The sequence below is a fragment of the Anopheles arabiensis genome, chromosome 2 (assembly GCF_016920715.1).
Source record: "Anopheles arabiensis isolate DONGOLA chromosome 2, AaraD3, whole genome shotgun sequence".
Classification (NCBI taxonomy): domain Eukaryota; kingdom Metazoa; phylum Arthropoda; class Insecta; order Diptera; family Culicidae; genus Anopheles; species Anopheles arabiensis.
The window spans coordinates 70,748,942-70,776,019 of NC_053517.1; the positions used below are offsets into that span (position 1 = coordinate 70,748,942).

Sequence of the window (27,078 nt, forward strand, 5' to 3'; positions counted from 1 at the left end):
GCAGTTCAACCAGTGAGGACCAACTAAAAATATCAAAAATTATGCTGAAGTAATAAACTTGATATTTGAACAATTGCTCGATAAAAGCAGTGAAATACACGTAAATAATGATAAAATATGGTACCAGCGATTTTTTTAGCTCTCGTGATATTTTTACCACAATATTCGGCAGCTGACTGTAATCGTGTTCCGGCATTGCATGAGCTAACCCGTCGATAATGCTTCAGCAAACAAACGTCAAACTGTCAGATCCTGCAATTCTAGAAACGTCGAATCTTCATTTTCCTTCGATTTGAAGCAAACTCGCAGCAAAGAGGGAAATAGCAACGCAGAGACTAAATTTGGAATCGCACTGACTTTTTTCTGTTGCTCCAACTCAACCTGATCTCTTGCTAAGCCCCGCTCAGCAAATTGTGTGTTCGTGCACTTGTTTTCTGTGTTAATTTGTACGATATAAGTCGAACGGAAGCCAACCAGTGCAAAGATGTCGGAAAGCGACTGGGACACAGTGACCGTATTGCGTAAAAAGGCTCCAAAAGCGGCCACACTAAAGACTGAATCGGCCATCAATAAGGCACGCCGTCAAGGAATTCCAGTGGAGACCACACAGAAATGTAAGTACTGAGGGAAGGCCGGCCGCGGGTGGGCAAGCGTTAAGGGTGACCTTATTTCCCGAACGCAATTCAAAACAATGTGCTGAGCAAAACAGTGATGTTTTCCGGCATGTCCGCTTGTCAAGCGGCATGGTAGGCTCTTTACACGCAGGCACCCCCCTGAAACAGCAATATGATGCAATTTATATTTAACTTTCTAGCATGACACCACATGCCATGTGCTTGTCGTTGGTTTTGCTATTTTTTTCAATTTTGTCTTTATTTTCCCCTCTTTTCAGTCAACGCTGGAACCAACAAACAGCATGTTGCGGCTAAAAATACAGCCAAACTGGATCGCGAAACGGACGAACTGCGTCACAAAACGCTTGCACCATCCGTTGCGAAGCTAATCATGCAGGGCCGTCAGGCGAAGGGACTGAGCCAGAAGGATCTTGCTACGGTAAGGGTACAATTTCGCTCGTGGCGCGGAAAGCTCGCCCAATTGGATGCGTCCAATGTTGCTTATCGTGTATCTCGCCCAATCTCACTCCTACAGCAAATTTGTGAAAAGCCACAAATCGTTAACGACTACGAGGCGGGCCGTGGCATTCCAAACAACTTGATCTTGGGCAAAATCGAGCGTATCATCGGCATTAAGCTGCGCGGTAAGGATATCGGCACACCCATGCTGCCTCCCGGTAAGAAGTGAGATGTCGGGAGGCAGTAGAATCGCTCGTCTGCTCGCTGGTTCTTCTCAACGCACCTGTGTACAGCGCACCAACAAAGGCGGGAGGCCCCATTTAATAGTTGTAACGTTTAAGAGAAGCACTGCGGGGTGAAGCACCATAACTTTTTTGGCGGCGGTGTAATGCAGGGAAAGGCGAAAACCGACTGAAAATGCTATATCACCACTGTGTAGACACGATCATTTACGGCGAGAAGAAGTTCAGGCCTCCCTAAATCAGTGCAGCACCACTCGGTACGGTGAGCGGTAGTGGCACAGCTTTCGAAAATAACACTTGATACTGTAAACATGCCGCCGTGTGTTTGGTGTCATGGGAACAGCAACAGAGATACAGAACGCATTTTGCCGCTTCATTAAAGAAGTCGGGAAATAAAAATATTTAAATCGGCATTTTCTTGTAGAAGTACGCACGATGATGATTGTATGGCTAAGGCTTGCGGTTTCGCGTCGCATCACACTCAAACTGAATGTTTAAAACCTTTTCCAATTTAAATGCAAACCAGTTTGATTGGTACAAATTTCAGCAGTTCAGCCAAATGTGTATTGTGTAGAATAAAGCGTCATTCGATGTTCTTTTTTTGTTAATGGAGTAAATTACTCGCGAGTCGCAGACTACAGACCACGAAAGCAATTTTATAGGACGCTGCTGCTGTTGAACGGGTTGTTGTAGCCTCAACGAATCATCATGCATCTATTGGACTTTTGCTGTATAACATTTGATTTTGAAATATACTTGTGCTCATTACTCTCTACTTCCAAGTAATTCCGTGAACAGCAGTCATTTAGTTAAAATCAGTTGAAAGAACACTTAGGTTGAAAGTTTTGTTAAGATTCAGATTACTTGGCGCTCCTGTTTCCATCCATTTTTAATTGCGAAACATAAAATTTTACATTTACGCTCAAACGATATTAGGAAAATTTGAATTCGAAGAGAAAGATAAATTTTACATGTTTATTCATCGAAAAGAATTGAAATTCCCTTTATTGACCAAGCCAATCAACGCTCTAATCCTTTCGGAGGTGCAGAGTCTCTTCCTTGATGCCATCCTTAGTAATAATGTTGATGATAACGGAATCACCCGTGTAAATATCACGCTCCGTGGCTGAAATAAACGTGTCCTTGATGATCGAGATGGCTTTCTCCATTTTGACCGGTTCCGGATCCGCGTTCAGCATGTTCTTCTGGCCGATTTGATTGTCCAGCACCGGTTGCAACAATGGTCCGGCTGATCCGCCCGCCCGGTACGTTGTCATTTCACAGTGGCCGATCGGATCGTAGCTGTAGACGACACCTTTGCCGTCCTGGTCCAATCCAGCCAGCACGTTCGACACGTAGTACGGGAAGAACCGACGGTTGTACATCAGAATCGACAGCATCTGGGCAACGGCCGGTGTGGACATGTTCTTCTGATGCTGATCCTTGTACATTTGCATCCGCACCTTCACCAAGCTGGTCAGTGCGAGCGTGTCGCACCAGCAACCGGTGGACGCTAGCACGGTTTTGTCCGACAGACGGAACAGTTTGTTTTGCGTACGCGTATGAATTGAGTAGCCGGAACTGAGCCGAGTATCCGCACCAATGACGGCAAAATCCTCGCCGGCTATGGCTACTACACTCCTGGAAGATGCAATAATTCGTGTCATTCGCTCTCCGGGCCTCTTAACCTAACATTGGCAGGGAGTACGCGGAGTTGCCGCCGATGCCTTTCAACTTACCCGCCGTTAGATTCGTACGGATAAAACTGCACCTTACGTGCTCCAGGCACTTCGTACTCGGGGAAATTCTCGATTCCAAGCATGTTTGTTGCTGTAAATTACACGGAATCACAAATGATACTTTACCGATCTGTTCGTTGCCGAATGCTCTGTTTCTTCTTCTTCAGTGACTGTGCGAAATAAACAGAGACGTTTTGAAGGAAATGCTTGACGTTTATTCATGAGTAGAGATGTACAAACTTAATGGGTGGAACATTACGTTCTGATGAGATTTTATGAAAATCATCAAACATAATTTAGTTTTAAATTTTCTTGAAATTACTAAATCATATCACTCTCATAATTAATTAAAACACAAAATTTTATGAGCAAATCAAACAAGAAAATGATTAGCATCCGATCCAGAACCGAATCGAATCCACGGATAATCGGGAGAGTATCGAATTTTTTTCCTGCTTTATTCAAACTTCTTTTATGATTATTTTTTTTCTCAATAAACTGCAATTGAACAGCAAACTTGAAATTTTCAATTTCTTTTTCTTTAAAATTATGTGAAATAAACGTTTTCGAAAATATTTTTTTATTTTTTAAATCAGAAACTAAGACAAATTGAAACCGAAGACACCCAGCTATTTGGAACAGTTGTGATCATTTGCTAGGGTAATATTGCTAAAAGGTGTATTGCTAATTGATTTATGTATCCATTTAGTGCTTTATAAATAAATTGTCGTTCGATATTCAGAGGCTGGAGCTTTTTGTCGTTCAGGTGTAGATTTTTGACACGACCACGAGAAAAGCTTTTTTTTGGCAGTTGACAAGCAGTTTTGACAAAGTTGAAATTGTTTTCCTCATTTAGTCATCTCCGTGGCGACGCGCCAAAACATGGAAATGATTTTTGTCAACCATATTTGACGTTTGTTGTTTTGTTATGAAAACCCGGCTGATTACGACAAAATAAGAAATTTTATCGGCAGATAGGTGCATTATATTTGGAAATAAAAAAACCCACTCACCGGCCGTATTTGCTACAGTTTACGTAATGGCAACGTTCCGCTTAGGCGCTATTGCATCAATTGCAACGAGGATACCGCATCAAAATGTGGCAAAATTGCAGCGAATCAATCTCGTCCGTCGGATGGCTACCGGAGCGGCACCGAAAAAACCAACCAGCACACTGGGACTGGCTGTGAAGGGAATGGCAATCGGTGCCCTGGTCGGCACCGGCTGGTCCGGCTACAGCTACTTCAAGGGCGGTCCCACAGATCATATGCTGCACGAGCATGTAGGGCCGAAAGTTCTCGACAAGCTGCCGGATGTGAAAATAATGCGCAAAGTAGTCAACCCGAATGACGATTCGGGCTTGGATTTGGTGCTGTTCCAGTTCCAAACGTGCCCGTTCTGCTGCAAGGTGGGAATGTTACGGTTAATCACAAACTACGGTGTAATGGACTGATTGTAACTGATTGTATTTGCAGGTTCGTGCTTTCCTAGACCACAGCGGGCTTTCCTACTCAGTGGTGGAGGTGGATGCAGTACTTCGTCAGGACATTCGCTGGTCGGACAGCAAAAAAGTTCCAATTTTGCTAGCGAAAACGAAATCGGGCAAATACGTTCAGCTAACGGACTCGAGCATGATAGTTTCCTCGATTTCCAGCTTCCTTCGGGACAAGAAGCAAGACATCGGCGAGCTAGCAAAATACTATCCGTCGATATCGTACGAAAACGATGCGGGGCGAAAAGTGTTCGACATTATGAACAAATATTTCCTGATGTATCAGGAAAAGAAGGTCGACAATCGTACAAAGGAAGAGCAAGAGTGAGTATTGCCGTGTTGAGTGTGTTTGTGTGGTGGAAGCTATTCTATATTATATCATATTGTTTGCTTTGCGATTAGGGAGGAGCGCAAGTGGCGTGCCTGGGCCGACGATCATTTGGTGCATTTGATTTCTCCGAACGTGTATCGAACGAAGGACGAAGCGATGGAAACATTTGAATGGTTTTCGGACGTTGGCGAATGGGGTATCCACTTTCCGAAATGGGAACGAGACCTGATGGTATACGTCGGCGCATTTGCCATGTGGGGCATCAGCAAGCGGCTCAAGCGGCGGCACCAGCTCAGTGACGACGTTCGCTCGCACATCTACGATGCGTGCGATCGATGGATCAATGAAATCGAAAAGAAGAAAACCACCTTCCACGGTGGATCGCAGCCAAATTTGGCCGATCTGGCTGTGTTCGGTGTGCTGAACAGTATGGAAGGATGTCAGGCTTTTAAGGACTGTCTGGAGAACACCAAAATCGGTCCATGGTTTTATGCGGTCAAGGAGAGAGTGCTTAAAAATCGCGGTAATGTGTTGTAATGCTATGCTTTGTACTATTGAAGATGGTTTAAGTACAGTTAATATGCAATAAAACAAAAATTAGAGGTTGTTCCTCTTTAAAATTACATAGCTGCATTTATTTTTTATTTTTTATAATACACTTCTTGTACGTGCTGCCAACACATTTAATTTTACATTCAATTCAATTAATGTTGTAATAAAATTCTATTGCATAAACTGATGTTCAGGGTCAATAGCTTTGACATATAATTTTTAAATGCTAGAAATAGTTTTGCTGAAATTGGTTTATTGGGAGACTTATTTGTTGCATTTCCAAATAGGATTTAATTGTTATTACACTTTACATTAGTTCCATGTACGTAAAGTTGAACACTCGTGAATAGATTTCAACAAAGCTTTTTTATGTGGGTCGAACAAAAAAAACAGAAATATAAAAAAAATAAAGTAACTTATCTGAGCTCAATGAATGAAAATTCCGATAAAAAAGACTGCTTAAAAAAAAACAAAAAAACAACATAATATACGAGCTACAAGTTTGATATCGACGCCATTCGGATGCACGCTTTGCGCATACTTAATAGCGGCGCTAGTGCGTTAGGACGGAAGACGTTGCAATATGCTCTAACACTTGTATTTTTGTATATACATTGGAGTCTTTATTGTAGCAAAAAATAAAGAAAAACCTGTTCCCGGCGAAAAGGAAGAATCGGAAAAAAGTAAACAACATTTTTTTTCCTTTTCCTTTTCCTTTCCGTGGCGCGCGATCGTCAAATTTTTGAAACACATGTTCCGATGCGTAAAGCAGAGAGATAGTTACATAGCACGCTCTTCGTTCTTGCTTTACGATACTCTCTCACTCGTTTGTGCTCATGATTACGCTCTTTTCATGTAGCTTTCCTAAGGAAGCGCAAATGAGAGAGTTAAAGCGTTTTAAATTTGGTAGATTATAAGCATTTCAATGAAATAAATACAATTCCATGACTGGATTTTTAAAATGATGGTAACAAATGTGGAGATATTTAAAATCATAGCACAAGAAAATTAAATTGTTTTAAAAAATGGTTGAACAGATCAAATATTGTCATCAATTCTTCAGACATTCTGGAACATCTTATAAATGTTTCACATCATTATACATCTTAATACTAAAACACCATGAAGTTTTTTTTTTCATTTCCTGGGATCATGAAACGATCGTACAAAAAAAAAGTCTAACACGAAGCGTGGAGCGCAACCGAAGAACAACAGATAAAGCGCGCTGCCTCGCTCGGCTTGCCCGAGAACGTCTTGCACCGGCCGATCTGGGACTGGTTCCTCCGGGTCGCGCACGGACCGAAAGATTCAGAAACGCGCGAACGATCGAACCGAGCAGACGGGAAGGATCCGGTTCTCCCGTCCCGGTCGGGTAAGCCAGAAAAAAAAAGAAAAAAGAAAAGAAGTGTAAAGTAACCAACAGGAAGTGTGTGTGTGAGATAAGCTGTGTCTTGTGCCGTGGTACCAAGCGATAAGAAACTTTGAATAGCGAGTGTGCTGTGCAGTGAAACGAGGTAAAGCTCATTTAAATATATAGTTAGATAGAATTTATGGTGCATGTTTGGAAAGTTGCTAGATAAGATTAGATAAAGTTTGGGAGATATAACACATTTGTGATCAAAGTGATAATATATACAGTTGTAAAGAGATGTGCTAAACTTTACAAAGAAGGTTGTATAAAGTTTATACAAGCAAAGTATGTGCAAGGTGCAAAATACATCTAACACGGTATGCAAATTGAAGAAGCGAGAGCGAGACAGTGCCTTGTGAAGAACGAACGAGAACCATACACAATTAGTACGCTGGTTGAAAAAGGTTGCGATAATTTGAGAAATAGCACACCAAAAGTGAGTTGAAAGAGGAACCCTCGCCGAAAGTGCAGCGTCGTGAAGAAACGAAATGGCTGCAACACAAAATCCATCACCAGCAGCGGCAGGGGCAGCATCCTAGCATGTGGTGCATCGAATCGCCTGCAACCGCAAACGGCCAACCGAGCTCACCCTTTTGCCCGCACAGGCACAACTTCCCTCAAAATGTGACCGTAAAAATACATGAAAACGAAGAAGAAGTCGACAACGATAATGACCTGCCCGCGCCCGGTCCCGGTGGTTTCTTTTCGGCTGGCTGCTCTTCCACCAGACGACCAGTGTGTCGTCTTCGTGCACTGTCTGTAGCACCCACCCGTCTGCAATCTTGCCCCTGTGTGGTGATCGTGCGGTGGGTTCAGGGGTGTGTGTGAGTGTTTTTTTTTTGTTAACTTGCTCGGTTTATGTTCGCTTCTCCCTGTGAGCATAGCTCTCCATAGAAATGGAAATGAAAACATAAGCCTCGGTTTCAAAACCGGCCACAGAAGAACATTCCAAGCTGCTCGGAGAAGAACAGGGAAAAGCAAAGCAGGAACCTACACAATCCGTGCTGAATGAATGGATGCGTTGCAGCGTGGCGAGTAGGTCGTTGGGTTTGGGAAGATTCGAAGCGTTTATTCAAAAGAATGTAGAAAAACAGCAACGAAGAAACGAATAGATGATCGTAAGTTGCCTATACGTACGATCATCTTTGTAAACTGAACCAATACTGGAGCCTTATGCGTATGGGTAGGATTTCAAATCATGCCTAGGGATTGTACAAAAGAAGTACGCCCTGTTTTCTTCCACCACGATTCGGACACCGTTTGTTAGAAGTTACATTAACGCACAAACCGTCTGTATTCCAGATGGAACCGTGTGGATAAATTTAGAACTTTATGCTGCATATGGGTTCCCGATTTGTTTCTGTTTGCTCGTGTAACTGACGCGAGTGAGCAGCTCTCTGCGCTTCGAGCTTCGAGATGTTTTGGGATGAAATCATGCACATAAGGCGTTCGTAGTAATGTATGCCGCAGCACTACACCGAGATGTTCATTTTCTGAGCGCACAGTTCCAGTGGGGTGTTTTTTTGTTTATTTTCCAATGTTGGTTCAGATATCGCTGTGCCACCCGTGTATAAATAGACGTCGACTATTGACGATGGTGTTAGATCATCGATCGTCAAACGCTGGACAGTGAGCTTGGAAAGGCTACAGAATTGTGTTGAAATTGTAAAGCACGGATGTCTCAGCTCTCAACGATAAGGCATGCAGATGTTTCAGATTTGTTTTTTCAAAACAGGAACTAAATGTTGTACATATTTCACCAAGTCATATACACCACCAGAAAGATGCGACGTTTTATTTTAAAATTTCATATTTGCTCCATCTAGCATTGTCTCGTCCATCTGGAGCGGTCTGATAGCCCCTTCTCATAGTCCGCTTATCGGACGGGTTGAGATGGGTGGCATCACAGCACTAGCCTCGATCACCGTCCTGGTGGTGCTAACCATCGGAACGGCCCGATCGGAGCTTACGCCACCATACTTTAATCTGGCCGAGGGACGAAGAATTGTTGCCAGTGCCACGTGTGGCGTTGGTACCGATGGGCCCGAACTGTACTGTAAACTGGTTGGTGCAAACACTGAAAATGATCATCAAAACCAATACTCGGTCATCCAGGGACAGGTAAGTTTTGGGACGAATTGTATGTAAAAAAGAACCCTTATTTTCATTCGCAACCCCTCATACAATGCAAGGTTTGCGATGTTTGCGATCCGAACGATCCCGACAAAAGCCACCCGCCGGAGTATGCCATCGATGGTACGCAAAACTGGTGGCAGAGTCCCCCGCTGTCTCGTGGCATGAAGTACAACGAAGTTAACCTTACGATCGACTTTGATCAGGTAAGTAAAGATGCGAGTGTAAACTTCACCATCAAACCATCTCACCGCAGTGAACACCATCTGGCAAATGATCTAATCCATATGCACCAGCGGCAGGAAGGATGACATAATCTCGGCAGTATTGCAAACAGATATCTGTTTGCTTGTAAACGGCTAATGTAAACTTCACAAAGTCTATAGTTGGATCGTTTCGTTTGCTACGGCGATGGTGTAGCACAACATATGGCGGTAGCCACATATGTATGAATGGAGATTGGAATTAAAACGGAAATTATGAGAATTCAGCGGGCCGGAAAACAAGAGCCACACATCCCGTCTTGATAAGCGCTTGGTGACATTTGACTCCCAGCGGGATGGTTGTGATAACTTGTCTGAACTCGAGTTCCTTTTCGTTTGCTGATAAGCGTACTATTCTTGGTGCTTATGCTGCTGGTCTATGCTGACCGAGGCTGGTGTTCGGCAGCGGCACATAGTTTTTCTTATCAATTTAGAACACTCCATTCACTTCCTTATGCTGCGAGAATAGAAGCACATGAAGATTGCCAAGAGCTTCCCAACAGAAAGCAATTGCACAATCTGATTTAACTCATAAGCTGGAGGTTTTGTTATGTAGCTATGCAGCATGTTGAATTTAAAATACGATAATTCGATAGGACATTTATTTACATTTTTCATACGAAATGTATCCCAAAACTAATTTTTTAAAGAGATCATTATTAATTAATGATCAGATATTCATCCATAGACCATTAACATTATTACTCTTTTAAAAATCCCTACGGCTATTGTTATAAATTTTGGCTCGCTATTCCACAAAGTTTGAAGAACACTGGTCAGTCCCGAGCTGGTCTGATTGATTAGCCGTAAAAAGGCTTAGGAAAAGATTAAAAAACATGTTCGTCTTAGACACGATCCGCCTATTTCATACGAACATGCTGCAGATAACCTAGCCCATTAGCTACCATCTTAAGTAGTTGCGTCACCAAAAAGAAGAAAAAGTAGTATGTAGCCCAACCCACGAACAAATTTAACTAATATAAAGAATGCTTGTAACAAGAACCATTTGCTCCCATTCATTCTGTTAGCTTTAGTCCCAATGTCTTGCTCTCACTTAGCAAGAGTAGTTTTAATTGGTATTTATAGTCATTATTACACTGCGATAACACAACAATCTACTCATTTCCGTTTGCATGAAGTGGCTTAAATTATGCACACGCCTTGCAGCGATGTGCAGTTTAATAGCGTCTTTGCTAAATGGACACCGCAAGTCGGTTGATGAGTACAGCGTAAACTTGACATTGTAAGATGATTTGCTTGGCAGTAGCTGCAATGAGTACTGCTCTTGTTATTATTATGCATATCCAGGGTGGTCCTCTAGAACGTGTTACCTCCAATTCCCTGCAACTGGCACATAGACACAACCAGCTGGATGTGCAGTCCATCGTCGCTGCGCTTCGTCGGCGCAATTCTAGTTTATGCTTGCATTTTTGTTTCATTCTTGTAATCTGAACTACCCGAACCGGGTTTTTGCGTTTCTTTTACCACACTTCTTCTCTTTTACAATTGTCTTATACTTTTTCATTTGTTAAGGAATTCCACGTGGCTTATCTGTTCATTCGTATGGGCAACTCGCCCCGTCCTGGATTGTGGTCGCTTGAGAAATCTAGCGATTACGGCAAAACGTGGACACCCTGGCAACACTTCTCCGACTCACCCACTGATTGCGTGACGTACTTTGGGCCGGACAGTTTGAAACCGCTCCAGAACGATGACGACGTTATCTGTACGATGGACCACTCGAAGATTGTACCCCTCGAGGGTGGTGAGGTAGGTGATGATCGCACGATCGATCGTGGAATCGATGCTGTATTTATGACTGTAATCCACGTTTGTGTTACCCCTCAAGATCCCGATTCGTTTGCTAAACAATCGTCCATCGGCGAACAATTACTTCAACTCGTCCACGCTGCAAGAATGGAGCAGAGCTACGAACGTGCGCATCCGTCTGCTGCGTACGAAGAACTTGCTCGGACATCTTATGTCCGTAGCGCGCCAGGACCCAACCGTTACGAGACGTGTAAGTTGAACAGGACAATGTGCGGCCCAAAGAGTCCTAAAAGTTGTTGCAACACTTGAATAACTTATTTCCTCTTGTCTCAATCCCTTCCAGTATTTCTACTCGATCAAAGATATCTCGATCGGTGGACGTTGTGTGTGCAACGGTCATGCTAACACGTGTAACGTACTGGATCCTCGCTCGCCGAGACGCATTCTGGCCTGCCAATGTCAGCATAACACGTGCGGCGTTCAGTGTGCCGAGTGTTGTCCCGGATTCCAGCAGAAGAAATGGCGACAGAACACCAACGCAAGGCCTTTCCAGTGTGAACGTAAGTAATTGGTGGTTTATATAGCAAAGAAATTCCCCTATTCAACTTCTCTTTCTTGTAATTCAGCGTGTAACTGTCATGGACATTCGGATGAATGTATCTACTCGGAGGAGATCGATGAGAAGGGTCTGTCGCTGGACATCCATGGAAACTACGAGGGTGGCGGCGTTTGCCAAAACTGCCAGCACAACACGAAGGGCATTAACTGCAACCAGTGCGAGGACAAGTTTTATCGCCCGTACGGTAGATTCTGGAACGAAACGGATGTTTGCCAGCGTAAGTAATAAGTGCATTGGGTAACGACGGCTCAAAGCAATAGCTAATCCGATGTTTCGCTTACAGCTTGCGATTGCGATCACTTTTACTCGACCGGTAACTGCGAGGAGGAAACGGGTCGCTGTGAGTGTCGGGCTGAGTTTGAGCCGCCGCTGTGTGACGCTTGTTCGTACGGCCACTTTGGGTATCCCAACTGCCGGCAGTGCGAGTGCAACTTGAACGGCACGATCGGATACTACTGCGAGGCGGTGAATGGTACCTGTCCCTGCAAGCATAACTTTGACGGGCCGCATTGTAAGCAGTGCGCCAAGGAGTACTACGGCTTCCCGGACTGCGATCGTAAGTACAACGGAATGGAAGCATGAACTTGGTGCGATATGATTTTTTATGTGCGTTATCGCTATCTCTTCGACAGCTTGCGATTGTAACATGCACGGATCGGTGGACAGTGTTTGTGACGAGGGTAGCGGTCAGTGTCAGTGCAGACCCAACTTCGCTGGACGACTCTGCGATTCTTGCAAGGACGGGTTTTATAGGTATCCGGATTGTACATGTAAGTTCATATGACTGGCTGATGTTTCGTACAGTGCAGTTAACTTTAATCATACTCCTTGCAGACTGTAACTGTGATGTGCGCGGTACGTTGGACGAGGTGTGCGATAAGAACAGCGGAACCTGCCTGTGCCGTGAAGGTTACGGTGGTCCCCGGTGCGATCAGTGCATTCCTGGCTATTACAACTATCCCGACTGTGTGCCTTGCAACTGTTCCAGTGCGGGCAGCACATCGACCGTTTGTGACATCACGGGACGCTGTTCGTGTTTGGAGAACTTTGGTGGCCGCCAGTGTACGGCCTGCTTGGCCGGATACTACCAGTACCCGGAGTGTTTGCCGTGCAATTGCGATTCGTACGGTTCGCTGGCCAAATCTTGCACCAACGATGGACAGTGCCAGTGCAAGGATAACTTCGATGGCAAGAATTGTCAGCAGTGTAGGGAAGGGTTCTACAACTTCCCGGCCTGCGAGGAGTGCAACTGTGATCCGGCGGGTGTGATACCCCGCTTTGCCGGGTGCGGCTCCGTACCGGCTGGTGAGCTGTGCCAGTGTAAGGAGCGCGTACATGGCCGAATCTGTGACAAGTGTCGTCCGCTGTACTGGAATCTTACCGCCTCGAATCCCCACGGTTGCCAGGAGTGTGAGTGCTTTATCGATGGTACGATCGGTGCGCTCGACACGTGCGACACAAAGTCGGGCCAGTGTGCCTGCAAACCGTCGGTAACGGGACGCCAGTGTACGGAGTGTAAGGACGGCACGTTTGATCTGTTCGGATCGAACCTGTTCGGGTGTAAGGATTGTGGTTGCGATATCGGTGGTGCGGCGGACAATGTTTGTAACAAGGAAACGGGCCAGTGCCGGTGTCATCCGCGCGTTTCGGGCCGTACCTGTTCCTACCCGCTGACCACACACTACTACCCGACGCTGTACCAGTACCAGTTTGAGTACGAAGATGGCTATACGCAGTCTGGGGCGCAGGTGCGCTACCAGTTCCACGAGGACATTTTCCCCGGATTCAGTAGCCGAGGGTACGCCGTGATGTCATCGCTGCAGAACGAGGTCATCAACGAGGTGCGGGTGCTGAAGTCGTCCGTGTATCGGCTGGTGATACGGTACAAGAATCCCAATCCGGACAATGTCGTAGCATCGATTCTCATTACACCGGACAATCCAACGGAGGTGGAGCAGAAGACAAAGGTGCTGTTCAAGCCCACGGAAAACCCCGAGTTTGTGACGGTGTCTGATGCGCGCGGTGAGGTCCCATCGCCGGTGGTGCTGGACCCGGGCAGCTACACTATCAGCATCAAAACGGAGAAGACCGTCTTCCTCGATTACTTCGTGCTGCTTCCGGCCGCGTACTATGAGGCTTCCATACTGACGAAAAAGATCGAAACTCCGTGCGAGTTTAACGATCCCAACCTGTGCCGACACTATCAGTACCCGAGTGTTGCACCGTACAACCCGCAGACGGAAGCGTTCATCATTGAGGATGGGCAGAGCTACAAGCCGGTGGAATTTTTCAAAGACTTTGAGCATCTGTACGAGCTGAAGGAGCAGGATCTGCCGACGCTGGTGGAAACGCAGCGGGAGCTGTACTACCCGGTGGAGGTGCCACATGCAGGCCGGTACGTTGTGGTCATAGATTACATCACCTATCGCAACAACCCGGAGGTGGGCATCCTGCACGTCAATCTGGTGGGCGATCTAGATCAGGACGGGTCGGCCACGGTTTATCCGTGCACGTACACCACCGTCTGCCGGCAGCCAGTCATCGATCGGGAGTCGCGCGAGAAGATATTCTTCCTCGATCCGAACAACCGGAAACCGATCTTGGTGAGAAGTGTGGACGAGTCCAGTGCGACAGCGATCAAATCGGTCACGGCCATACCGTACGAAGACTGGTCGACGGATTACATCCGCCCGAGCTCGGTGTGCGTGATGCAGGACGGCAAGTGCGTGCAGACAAGCTACCGCACAGCGCCGGACTCGAAGAAGATTGAGTTCGAGACGGAAAATGAGTACCTTGTGGCGGAGGAAATGCCCCGGGAAGTGTCGGACAATAACACCAAGCTGATCCTGCTCAATGAAAACCTCCAGGATGTGACAATCAAGGCAAAGGTGCAGTATCCGAATCGGTACGTGCTGATCGTGAAGTTCTTCCAGCCCGATCACCCCGCATACAATGTGCACTATCGGATTGAGACGGAGCGACAGAACTATGTCGGACGGCTGGGGGTTCGCCATTGCCCGGCCAACAGTGGTTGCCGGGAGGTGCTGAAGCAGGACAACGGATACATTGAGTTCGATCTGGAGGATAAGATTGAGCTGACGATCCTTAACGGTGGCAGCACGCGGCTGTGGGTGGATTACGTTCTGCTCGTGCCGGCCGACCAGTTCCACAACGGTTTGCTGCAGGAGGAAACGTTCGACCAGACAAACGCGTTCATCCAGAACTGTGGCCAGGACCATTTCTACATCCAGACGAATGCAAGCGATTTCTGCAAGAAGGCCGTCTTTTCGCTTACCGCCGATTACAACAGCGGTGCACTGCCCTGCAACTGCGACTATTTCGGCTCGACAAGCTTCGAGTGTGAACCGTTCGGTGGCCAGTGCCAGTGTAAGGCACACATCATTGGGCGCAAGTGCGAGGCGTGCAAAACTGGGTTCTACGGATTCCCGGACTGCAAGCCGTGCAACTGCCCATCGACCGCCCAGTGCCACAAGGATACGGGTGAGTGCGTGTGCCCCGATCGTGTGACGGGTGAAAAGTGCGATCAGTGCGTACCGTACACGTTCGGCTTTGATCAGATAATCGGTTGCGAGGAGTGTAACTGTAATCCGCTGGGCGTGGCGAATAATAACTTGCAGTGCGACATGGAGAGCGGCTTGTGCGAGTGTAAGTCGAACGTGGTCGGCCGGAAGTGTGACCGTTGCCAGTATGGATTCTTCAATTTCCCCTACTGCGAGCCGTGCCACTGCGATATCCGCGGCACCACGTTCGAAATCTGCGACCAGACGGATGAGAGCTGTTTCTGCAAGAAGAACGTGCAGGGCCGTGAATGCAACACTTGCGTGGATGGTACGTACAATCTGCAGGCAAGCAATCCGGATGGATGTACAAAGTGTTTCTGTTTCGGACATACCAGCCGTTGCCAGACGGCGTTCTTACGCCCCTTCAACGTGAGCATGATGAAGGATATGACGGTGAATACGATTCGTCTGTCGGGGGGCAAGGTCACGATCACACCGTGGGTCATGACGGAAGAGATCATGCTGAACGAAACGTCCGCCGAGGTGTCGCTGAGCAGTTTCGACAATCGCGACCCATCGGCCGGCATGGTTTATTTCGGCATGTTGGATCACCTGTTCGATCTGAACAATCATCTGTCGGCGTACGGCGGCTATTTGACGTACAAAATCCTGTTCACGAACGGCCTGTTCGGCAGTTCGCTGATCGGTGCGGACGTCATACTCGAGGGCAAGCAGTTGGAGGTAATGCACCAGAGCTACCGGCAACCGTCGTCGAATCAACTGTTCAGCGGCAGCGTGGAGATGGTGGAGAGCAACTTCCAAACGGCGGACGGTGGTCCAGTGAGCCGAGAACAGTTTATGATGCTGCTGCGCGATCTGAAGAATATCTATATTCGGGCGTCCTACTGGGAGAACGGTCTCGCGACGGTTATCTCGGACGTCAGTCTAACGATGGCACATGACGACTTGGATCAACCGCATCTGTACCGCGAGCTGGCGGTTGAGAACTGCGACTGTCCGCCGGGATACACGGGACGGTCGTGCGAAGACTGCGCACCGGGCTACTATCGGGATCCGAACGGGCCTTACCTTGGCTACTGTATTCCGTGCGAGTGTAATGGGCATGCGGCTACTTGCGACTGTAACACTGGTATTTGTCACGACTGTCAGCATTATACGACCGGCGAACATTGCGATCAGTGTATTGAAGGATACTACGGTAATGCTACGCGCGGTACACCGAACGACTGTATGATCTGTGCCTGCCCGTTGCCAGTGGAGTCGAACAACTTTGCCACGTCGTGCGAGGTGTCTGAGGATGGGTATGAGATACATTGCGCCTGTAAGCCGGGTTACCATGGGGAAAAGTGTCAGAGCTGTGCGCCAGGCTACTATGGGCAGCCTCAGGTGGAGGGTGAATTCTGCAAACCGTGCGACTGCTCGGGCAACATCAATGCAGAGGAACCGGGAGCATGCGATTCGGTGTCGGGCGAATGTTTGCTGTGTCTGAACAACACGTACGGCCGGGCATGTAACTTGTGTGCGCCTGGTTTCTACGGTGATGCCATCAATCTTAAGGACTGCCAGAGTTGCATCTGCGATAAGACCGGTATGGACTATTGCGACAACTTTATCGGAACGTGCAACTGTTTGCCGAATGTGATCGGCGAAAAGTGCGATCGTTGTGAGGAGGATCACTATGGGTTCGAATCGGGACGTGGCTGTACGCCGTGTGACTGTGGCATTGCATCGAATAGCTCGCAGTGCGACGATCACACTGGCAAGTGTGCCTGCAAACCGGGAGTGACGGGACGGCAGTGTGATCGCTGTGAGCCCGGCTACTGGAACTACTCGGAGGAGGGCTGCGTGCCGTGCTCGTGTAACACCGACTACTCTCGAGGATTGGGTTGCAATGCTTTGACCGGCCAGTGCGAATGTCTGTCGGGTGTGGTGGGTGAGAAGTGTGATTCCTGTCCGTACCGGTGGGTGCTGATACCGGACACTGGCTGCCAGGAGTGTGACGTATGCCACCATGCACTGTTAGATGTAACGGACGTACTCAAGCTCGATGTTGATCCTGTGCTGCAGGACATCAAAACGATCGCGGACGATTACTACACGTCGCAAAAGTTGAAATACTTCGATGATATGGTGGATGAGCTGGAACCGAAGGTGCGCAGTCTGGATCCGCATGGTGTCAATCTGAATCCGTCGCGGCAAAAGGTGGAATCGCTGGAGATGGAGGTGAAAAATTTAGACCGTCGCATTCAGTATGCCGACGAGAACGCGAAGGACATTTCCACCAATAGCGAAAATCTGCTGGCCGCTGCATCAAACGTGCTGGACGACTGCCGGCTGGTGCACATCAACACGAAGAACACCATTGACGAAGTGATGATACTGGGAGAGAATCTCGGATCGTCTGAAATTACGAAGCTGGACCAAGCGTTTACCGAAGCAAAGCACTATCTGGACAATATTCAGCAATACTCGACGACACCAGAGTCACTCAACTCTCAGCTGGAGAATGCGACACGCTTACTGGAACGGGTGGAACAGTTTGGTGAACCGGTGCAGACACAACATGAAAAGCTGGCCAAGCTGATGCACGACATTGGCGAGTTTGATGTGAAGCTGGAAGACCTCTACACTTGGAGCTTGAAGGTGGAGAAGGAAAGTGGCATCACTTCGAAGCTGAACAATCAAAACAAGGGTTCAGTGAATACGAAATTTGACACGGTTTCGGCCCACGCGAAGGAAGCTACCGAGAACATTGAAAACAGCAAATTGCTGCTGGCCAATTCGTCCAACATCATGAAGGACATTGACATCACGCATAAGGAGCTGGGCAACGTGAATAAAGAGCTTACCGATTTGAATAACGCCGTCGATAATGACTTGCCGAATTCGTACGATGAGTACCAGCAACTAAATCCGCAGATCGAACGTGCATCGGCCCATGCAAGAGACTTGGCGATTGAAGCCAGTAGTTTGTCGGATAAGTACTCCGACGTGTCGGCCAACTCGGAAACGGCGCTGCAGGCTGCAACGGCTCACTCGAAGATTGTGGACGCAGTTAAGGAGGCTGGGGATGGCATTCGTAACGCTACGCTCACCGCACAGAAGGCGACGGACCAGACGGAAGGTATCGATAACCGAGCGGCCGAATCGGACGCTGCTTCGCGTGAGCTGCTCAGCGAGGCTCGCCGTATGTTTACCACCCTGCAGACGGAACTTGAGCCACAGAGCAAGCAGTCGATCGATACGGTCGATGGTATTAAGGAGAAGAACGATCACAGCGATGACATGCTGCACTCCATCAATGCCGCTCTGGACGGTATTCCGGAGGAGTCGCACACGGACAGTTGGGAAAATGCACGCGATCAGGCAATCGAAGCGCAGGCCAAGTCACACAACTCGCTTAAAATACTGGACCCGATGATCAGCGATCTTTCCAAGAGTGTGTACATGGCGGAACAACTGCCGAAAGAGGTGGACAACACGCAAAAGGACATTAAGCAAGCAACGACACAGATTGAGCGGCTCAAAACGATGATTCCCAACATCCGCCAGCTGGTGGAGAAGCTGGACACGAAGCAGAACCAGGTAGATTCGATCGTAAGCGATATTGGCGATCGGCTGGAGGCGCTGAAGCGACAGATCGGAGAGGCCCGATCTGTTGCTAACACGGTTAAGGTCGGCATGCAATTCCACCCCAACACAACGGTGGAGCTAAAGCCACCGCAAAGCCTGTCCCAGATGGCTACGAACTCCAACGTGTCCGTGTTCTTCCGCACGGACAAACCGGAAGGCTTCGTGCTGTACCTCGGCAATGAAGTGAAGCCGGACGCGAAGAAGAGCTCACGCGATGATTACATGGCACTGGAGATTGAGAATGGCTACCCGGTGCTGTCGATCGATCTTGGCAATGATCCAGAGAAGGTGATCAGTCCAAAGTATGTGGCTGACGACAAGTGGTACCAGGCGATCGTGGAGCGTACCGGTAACAACGTGAAGCTTATTATCCGCGAAGAGCTGGACAATGGTACGGATGTGTTCCATACGAAGGAGCAGGTGCTCCCCGGAGCGTACAACGTGTTCAATGTGGACCAGAACAGCAAACTGTTCATTGGAGGCTATCCGCCAGAGTACAACATGCCACAGGACGTGAAGTCGAGCGAGTTTGATGGCCGCATCGAGCAACTGCAGATCGGTGGCGAGCATGTAGGGTTGTGGAACTTTATTGACGCTCAGAATGTGTACGGATCGCCTGAACGGGAGTCACTCCGCAACGAGGAGAACCCATCGACCGGATTCCGGTTTAGTGGCAACGGTTATGTGGCAATCGATTCGAAGCCGTACACGTTCAAGCAGCAGTCCCAGCTGCAGTTCCAGTTTAAGGCACCGCCAGAGACGCGTGACGGTTTGCTGTTCTATGCGGGCAAAAACAAACACTTTATTTCGGTCGAGATGCGCAACGGTGCGGTAGTGTTCCAGTTCAAGCTTGGCCAGCACGCCCAGGCAGTGACGATGGGTTCGAGCAGTGCGTTCAATGACGACAAATGGCACAAGATTTCTGTCGAGCGGGATGGCAACATCGGCAAGCTGACCGTGGACGATCGTGAGGTGTTCCAGCAGACGGGATCGGCAGATCACCAGCAGTTGCACATCTCGGAAGCACTTTACTTCGGAGGTTATCATAGCCGAGTGAACCACTCGGAGGTTACGTCCAAGGGCTTCGACGGCTGTATTGACGATGTGTACATTTTGGGCAACAAAGTGGATCTGAGCATTAATCTAAAGGCGCTCGACGTGCGGCCGGGATGTCCGATGAAGTTCTCACCGCTTGTGTCGTTCCCGCCGCGCCAGTTCGGCTACGTCAGCCAGCCGGGCGTTGCTTCGGTGAACAGTCTACAGGTTAATCTGAAGTTCCGCACCACCCAAAGTGACGGAGTGCTCTTCTACACCACCACGTACGATCAGAGCGGTACGCTGGGATTGGCCCTGCGGGACGGTGTGCTAGTGCTGAGCAGTACCGGCATGGAGCTTACCACCGGGGATCGTACATACAATGATGGGGAATGGCACGCGCTAACTGCTGCCCACGATCACGATCGGTTGACGCTGCTGGTGGACGATGACGATCCACATTTTAGCCAATATCCGCCGCAACCGTTGTACATTGAAAACGGTGACATCTACTTCGGAGGGCTGCCGAAGAATTATGTCACGGCAACTAATGCGATCGCGTCGAATGCTTATTTCATGGGATGCATTAGTGATATTACGGTTAACGGACATATTGTTAACTTCGCTACGCTCACCGACAAGAAGTCGGCTGTACTGGATCAGTGCTCGCGGGAACTGTTTGCAGCTGGCGATGTGCCGCTGTACTATCCGAACGATGGCAAGGATCCCGAGGTATTTGTGCAAAGCCGCTTTGATGCGGATCGCGACCAGTCCGGCAGGTACGACGAGGATGAAGATAAGGATACAAGAACACCGGATTACGGTAGACAGCCAACGACCGGTGCTCCGAGAGCTCCTCCGAGTGCGGCACCTGCACCGACAAGCAGCAGTGTCACAACACCATCTTCCACTACGACTACTACTACTACCACTACTACCACTACAACAACGAGACGTCCTAGGCCGGATGAGCCGCAGCCAGTGTGCAGGCTACCGGTCACACCAGATCAGGATGTCGACTTCGACTCCGGCTATCGGTTCGGTACGGGACAGTTCAGCCATATCGAGTTCAGCGAAGTGCCGCTCAAGAACAAACGGCAGTACGATTTCTCGCTCAGCTTCAAGACGGAGTTCCCCGAGGGCGTCCTATTTTACGTGGCCGATCCGCGCCATACGGACTTCATTGCGCTGCATCTGCGCGATGGTAAAGTGTTCCACTCGTTTAACTGTGGGTCCGGATCGGCCAACATGTCGTCCGAGCGACGGTATGACGACAATGAGTGGCACACGGTGCATTTTACGCGCCACAACAACAAGGGCAAGCTGGTAGTGGATAGCGAGGACGAATCGCAAGGTGAATCTTCCGGCACTACGCGCACCATGGCGCTGCAGGCACCGATGTTTGTCGGTGGTGTAAGTGGTGACAATTATGAGGAGGTGGCACTTAATCTTAAGGTGAGTAGTTATCAGTAGACAGGGCAATGGAATGGTCCGCAGAATGAGATTAATGTAACAATTGCCTTTCACAGATGGACAAAAATGTGCTGGAGCGAAACCAATTCGTTGGATGCATTAACGACATCGAAGCGAATGGCCGCCCGTTAGCCGCACCTTCGAACATTACCCGAACGATTCCCTGCTCTACGCAGATCGAAACGGGAACGTTCTTCGGCAATGGTGGCGGTTTCGTCAAGCTGTACGATAAGTTCAAGGTGGGCAATGAGCTGACCGTCAGCATGGACATTCGTCCGCGCGCTCAGAGCGGCCTGCTTATGTCCGTACACGGCCGCAAGGCGTACTTCGTGCTGGAGATGATCAATGGCACGATCAGTCTGTCGGTGAACAATGGCGACGAGCCGTTCACTGCCACCTACACGCCACTGCCGGAGGAGAATCTTTGCGACGGCCAGTGGCGCACAGTTTCCGCTATCAAGTCGCAGTACGTGATCACCATCAAGGTGAACGATGTCAGTTCGAATCCTGCCATCGGTGATGCACGCTCCCCGTCGACCGATACCACACGACCGCTGTTCCTGGGCGGACATCCTCACTTACAGAGGGTAAGTACCTGACGGCTGGTCAGATGAGGTATACAACATAAATCTAACCAATTTTTTTATGGCTTGCAGATTCGAGGATTTGCTGCGCGAGTACCTTTCCAGGGATGTATACGCAACGTGAAGGTTCGTGATACGGTTGAACAGATTACACCAAAGATGACGGTCGGCAATGTGCAGACAGGCGTGTGCCCGACCATTTAAACAAACAGATCAATCTGGACGTTGAATAGACGTTTGAACGTCTTCAATAGACAAACGACCTTTTGAATAACGAATTTGGCTAACGTACCTTGGAATGTGATTATGAACGACAGGAAGCAACTGATGATGATAATGAAAATGCTGCTACACCATGGACGTCTCTAATTTGGATAAAAACACACTAAGCGAAGATTTCACAATGTTCTTTCCTTTTCTTTGTATTTCTATTTTACTCTTCTTTTACTCAACAAGTATCCAGTACAACCAGATCCAGTGACTTCTTTTTTCCTCTTTTTTCATAAATGATCAATGCAGTTAACCAGTGCCATTATTGTTGCTACAGATGGAAAGATCAATTTTTCATACAACCCAAAATTCAATATTGATTTTATGTAGTTTTCCAGATTTCAATAAAATCCCCCCAGTTTGAGTAATAACAGTAGATTTTTTACTTTTTTATTTTACATTTCGTTAATGTTGTTTTGTTTGTTTCTGACATAAATGGGCTGGGTGATTGAGGAGAGTTTGAATAAGTGGTAAGTAATACTTTCTTTCTTAGGTGACTCTATGTCTACGTATTTTTCTAAAGAATTCTAAATAATCTAATGTGATTTTATACTTTAGTTAGCCAATGTTGTAATGTATGTACGGGGATACGCCAAACATACGGCTCGTGAGAATGATTAGAGAAATTACCGCACAATATACAAAATATTGCGAAATAAAGTAAATTGTAGGACCTTACATTCCTACTAACGCATCTACCAACATAATTTTAGAGCAGGCTGATAATCTTCAAAACAAACATTTGGCAAAGGTAATGGACAAAGTTCATTTCCCATAGGAAGAGTTCAAGAAAGTGTCCCAACCTTTATGAGAACCCCTGAAAACCCCTGTAAAGCGCAGAGTTTTGCAAACATAATGTGGGGCTACATGTATCCACCACAATTATTTGAGTATTTATTTGCGCCACCAAGATCCCAGATTCAAACGCATCACAAAAAGTGCTGAGGAGTCGAAACGGTTGTATAGCTCGAAAACGGAGCCGTCTTGCCCGAAGTGTCTTATTGTTCTTATTTTTTTCGCACAACAACAATCGTTGTCGGTCAAGTCCTGCCTTTCAGGCCAGCGCAAGTGAGCTTGGCTTTCAGTGACTTACTGATTACTCATAGCAGGATAATCATTTTTTTATTTGTTTTATAGAGGCTTTGGACCTTTTGGCTGACATTCACCTCTCAGAATAATCAGTCCTACGTATAGGGGCGTGGTCAGTTCGGTGCTTGAGCCTTTAGCGGGAATGTTGTTAAGGCATACGAGTTGACGATTGTACCACCAGACCGGTCCAGAAGATGGAACAACAATATGATGGACATCAATCAGCAAAAGCTCCAAATCTCTCACTATAGCGGCTCCATCAGCCATGCATTCAAATTAATACATAATATCTCTCGCTACTCACAACAAAGCACGTCGTCGTGACATGGCCCGTTCATGAGGGAAATAAAAAGTACAGATTTTTTTATTTATATGCACCAGATGACAAAGCTCCCTCGTAATATAAGATACTAATTCTAGCAGAAGGTTGCATTGTGTTAAAATCTGCTCAAGATACTCCACACATGACAGTCTCGTATCTAGAAAAAGGCTAGATCATTGACACAGTGTGCCTTTTGTATGTCTGTGCATAAGAAAAGAATGATTAGGATCGCGATCAACTGAGGAGTAATAGTGATGTATTGAACGATGCAGCATGTATTTTAAACCGTTTGTACTGCGCTGATGATGTTATACTACCCAATTAACATTTACTAGTTCTACCAAAATCGCGGTTCCGAGCTATTTCCCTTAAACTGGCTCCTTAAGCTTCCCTTAAACTGCATCAGTTTAAGAGACTTTTAAAACAAGCCCGTTAAAACCGAATGTGATGTGGCTTTTTCGTTGCTTTTTTAGTTTCGTGTGATCATTTTTTACCAAAAACGACCGAATTTTCACGAAATAACGTCGTACGAAATGCACCTCCTTTTTTGTCGAATATTTAATCAAATGAATCTAAAACGAATTGAATGCCATCATCATCCAATAGAAGAAGGTCATTCGCACGCACAAATGAAATTTTGACGCTTTCTACACGGTTTATTACACACAAATCCACAATTTTTGGTATCCCAAGCACCATTCGAGCACATTATGGTTAAAAATTTAGAACAAATGTCACTTGGGTACAGAATGTGCTCTTCAACTACTTTTGATATTACGATGCCATCTCATTCATTATCTACTCATATGCAATCTCACAGGCCTGGAGTCGATAAATGTCTCCTAGTTCCTGCATTTGTTACCTCCTGTACTTTATTTTACTATGTAGTTGAACATTTACTACATCTGGAATAACAAGGTCTAATGGAATGCAACATTAACACCTGGCAAGTGCATTAAACAATATTTTGCCATACTTTGTACTCAGGTTTAGAAGAGTAGATTAATAACGCACCGTGCTATCTTCCTGTAACGGTCAAAACGAAATGTATCAATCCAGTACGGTACAGGATGGTAGCAGTCTGGGTGTTAAGATTTTATCAATCCAGCTTTAACAGATTTACGTGTTAATCAAACTCGTTTTCCCAGCTAGGCTGGTAACGAGTCATGCTGCTTCGCAGGATGCTTTAGCACGTCAAAATGAATGGTCATTTGTGTGGCGGGTGAAGCAAAACAGATAATGCAAACCGAAGACGAAAGCAGATGAAAGACGGCACCTAGATTAGGCACGAGTACGGTGCCCGTGCAGTTGCTAAAGGTACGAACGTAGAACGTGCGGTGTACAGTTGGAGGGGTGAAAGTGGTGAGATTTAGTAGCGTTGCATTAAACGGGATGCAAATGCACTACCAGCGCTATAAAGCATAATAAATAAATCGATTAGATAAAGTCAATTTAAAAAGATTAATGTGCCACCGCAGAATGAATGTTTAAGGAGGTTCGCCCGGTTCGCGCAAGGGCTAGTGCGTATCTTTGCGTCCTACACACAGGGCAGGCGCTAGTGGTTGTACCGGTGGACCGGACGCTTTTGTGAAAGCGTCAACAGTACCGGAGGCGCGTACGCAAATTATGTGCACACAGCGGGATCGATACGTAACAAATCTTTGCTTTGCGACTTACGATACGCTATTAAACATTACTGCGACACGTTTGCACTTGTTGTTGTGCTCGAGAGGTACTCTTGCCTCAAGATGCACATAGTTTAAATTCCTTGGTCGGATGGGTGTTTAGCTTAATGGTACGAGTAGTTTTTCGTTTATTTCAACCATTTGCTTGAATGTAATCAGCGGCTGGCCCGTTTTCAGTCACGTTACGGACCACAGTGAAGGTACAAAAATCAATTAGGTCCATTTACTGTAAGACATTGCCGTTTGCCTAGCTAATGCAGTGACGATCGATTCAACGATGCATAGAAGTTTACAGTGCCTAATCAGCAACATACTGTACGATACTTTTTAATGAGCTATTCTAGCTATTTAGATGCTATTTGCAATCCAAAATATATGCACTGGATCATACTAAAAGTGCATGCACTTCGTACCGCTGATTCCGGTGACGGGTCGTTACAAACGGTTTAAGCGCTGCGAGACCACCATGATACTGGTAGGCTATGCAGCTCATAAAGCTTTATCGGACTCGAGCCGGGCTAAAGACGCGGCCCCCGTCGGCGTATTTACCTATTTATTATTATCGTAATTTATGGTGGACCAATTGAGAAATAGGTGAACCGTGGGCTCGGATCGCTCACTCTCGATCGTTTAGCGTCAGGCGTAGGTTGCGAAATGACCAAACGGTACACGGGGTGTAAGGGACGGGGTGTTTGGGGGAGATCAGACAGAAGGAAGCAGGAAAATTGTGCACATGATGTTGCTGAAAGCTAAAGATGCAACCTTGTTGTAGAATAGCCTGCAGCGAGCGCGCTTTGTTCAGTGCGACGAATACTGGACGGATTGGTCTGACGGATGCACAGGATCGACTCAGCGTTGGTAGGTTTAAAATTTCTCATGCGCTTCATGGTAGCGGTAGAAGGCTCATGTAGCTTGATGTGCTTTTTTTGTTGTAGCAAAAACGTTGATGTATTGTACATTCTAGATTCAATCAAAAGCGCTAGACACTTAACAAATAGCATCGATTATAAAAGAGCGATGCGATCCCGCCATTATTGGTGTTACGATCGGTGGTTCTAATGGTGATGGCATAATGCAACAACAGGGCAGCAGGGAAGGAACCGCTGCACGGGTTCGTGAGCGAGAAATGGCAGATCTGGCGCGACCTATGTTAAACAAGCATTGCTTTTAATTCCAACCCAAGGACTACTGCTTCGCATGTCCAAGTGACCCGTAAGTGCGGCGTAAGAAATGGAGTCATGCTCGCAACAGCAGCTACCTTTGAGGCCGCAAACCATCTTGCCAAGTGAGCACACGTTCGGCTACATAGCAACAGGGTCTCGTCACAGCCGGAGACGGAACGGAAGCAACCCATATGCAACAGACCCTTGATTTCCTTCGTGGTGGTGGTGGTGGTGGTGGTGGTGGTGATGGTAGTGATGCTGTTGGTGTTCCTTTCGTGTAGCCTCGGGCAAACAAACGGCGGGGTAACATTTGACGACCACCGTAACCATCCGTAACAATGCTAACATGGTTATGGTGATGATTTAATAAAATTAATTCCTTCTGCAAAAGGGTTGCCGTTTGACATTTTTCATTTGAGCTTTAGGGTTCGGGCAACATTTACAGTACGTCCTCCGATCAATGGATGTGTTTGATCGTACGCGATCGATAAACGGCAAAACGAGAGAGTGCCCACTGGGAATGGGCTGACGAATCGGAACGTGAGCCCTATTGCACCATTTTATGCTTGCTTGCCACCACACGGCCTGCTGGACTCAGCCCGAGTACAGGTTGGTTTTAGGGGGAACAGGAAGGGAAACGCCGGAGGATAATGAGGG

At 47.2% G+C, this 27,078-nt stretch overlaps 4 protein-coding genes across 4 annotated transcripts; 3 read left to right on the top strand and 1 right to left on the bottom strand.

Moving 5' to 3' along the window:
• Window positions 1-243: 243 nt before the first annotated feature.
• Window positions 244-2,101, top strand: LOC120895326 (endothelial differentiation-related factor 1 homolog). The gene is made up of 3 exons (XM_040298568.1): window positions 244-614; window positions 893-1,053; window positions 1,150-2,101. The coding sequence occupies exons 1-3, from the start codon at window positions 485-487 to the stop codon at window positions 1,300-1,302; spliced, it is 444 nt and encodes a 147-aa protein (XP_040154502.1). The 5' UTR covers window positions 244-484; the 3' UTR covers window positions 1,303-2,101.
• A 161-nt stretch (window positions 2,102-2,262) lies between these two features.
• On the bottom strand, window positions 2,263-3,256 carry LOC120895325 (proteasome subunit beta type-1). Its single transcript, XM_040298567.1, has 2 exons — window positions 3,055-3,256; window positions 2,263-2,956 (listed from the first exon to the last, which is right to left on the bottom strand). The coding sequence occupies exons 1-2, from the start codon at window positions 3,135-3,137 to the stop codon at window positions 2,344-2,346; spliced, it is 696 nt and encodes a 231-aa protein (XP_040154501.1). The 5' UTR covers window positions 3,138-3,256; the 3' UTR covers window positions 2,263-2,343.
• Window positions 3,257-3,919: 663 nt separating this feature from the next.
• LOC120898344 (prostaglandin E synthase 2) lies at window positions 3,920-5,500 on the top strand. The gene is made up of 4 exons (XM_040304070.1): window positions 3,920-4,028; window positions 4,086-4,462; window positions 4,530-4,870; window positions 4,949-5,500. The coding sequence occupies exons 2-4, from the start codon at window positions 4,094-4,096 to the stop codon at window positions 5,412-5,414; spliced, it is 1,176 nt and encodes a 391-aa protein (XP_040160004.1). The 5' UTR covers window positions 3,920-4,028; window positions 4,086-4,093; the 3' UTR covers window positions 5,415-5,500.
• A 1,228-nt stretch (window positions 5,501-6,728) lies between these two features.
• On the top strand, window positions 6,729-22,538 carry LOC120898343 (laminin subunit alpha). The gene is made up of 12 exons (XM_040304069.1): window positions 6,729-6,943; window positions 8,667-8,961; window positions 9,033-9,179; window positions 10,770-11,006; window positions 11,086-11,256; window positions 11,350-11,566; window positions 11,633-11,842; window positions 11,909-12,181; window positions 12,258-12,395; window positions 12,460-21,290; window positions 21,365-21,895; window positions 21,965-22,538. The coding sequence occupies exons 2-12, from the start codon at window positions 8,734-8,736 to the stop codon at window positions 22,094-22,096; spliced, it is 11,115 nt and encodes a 3,704-aa protein (XP_040160003.1). The 5' UTR covers window positions 6,729-6,943; window positions 8,667-8,733; the 3' UTR covers window positions 22,097-22,538.
• Window positions 22,539-27,078: the final 4,540 nt, after the last annotated feature.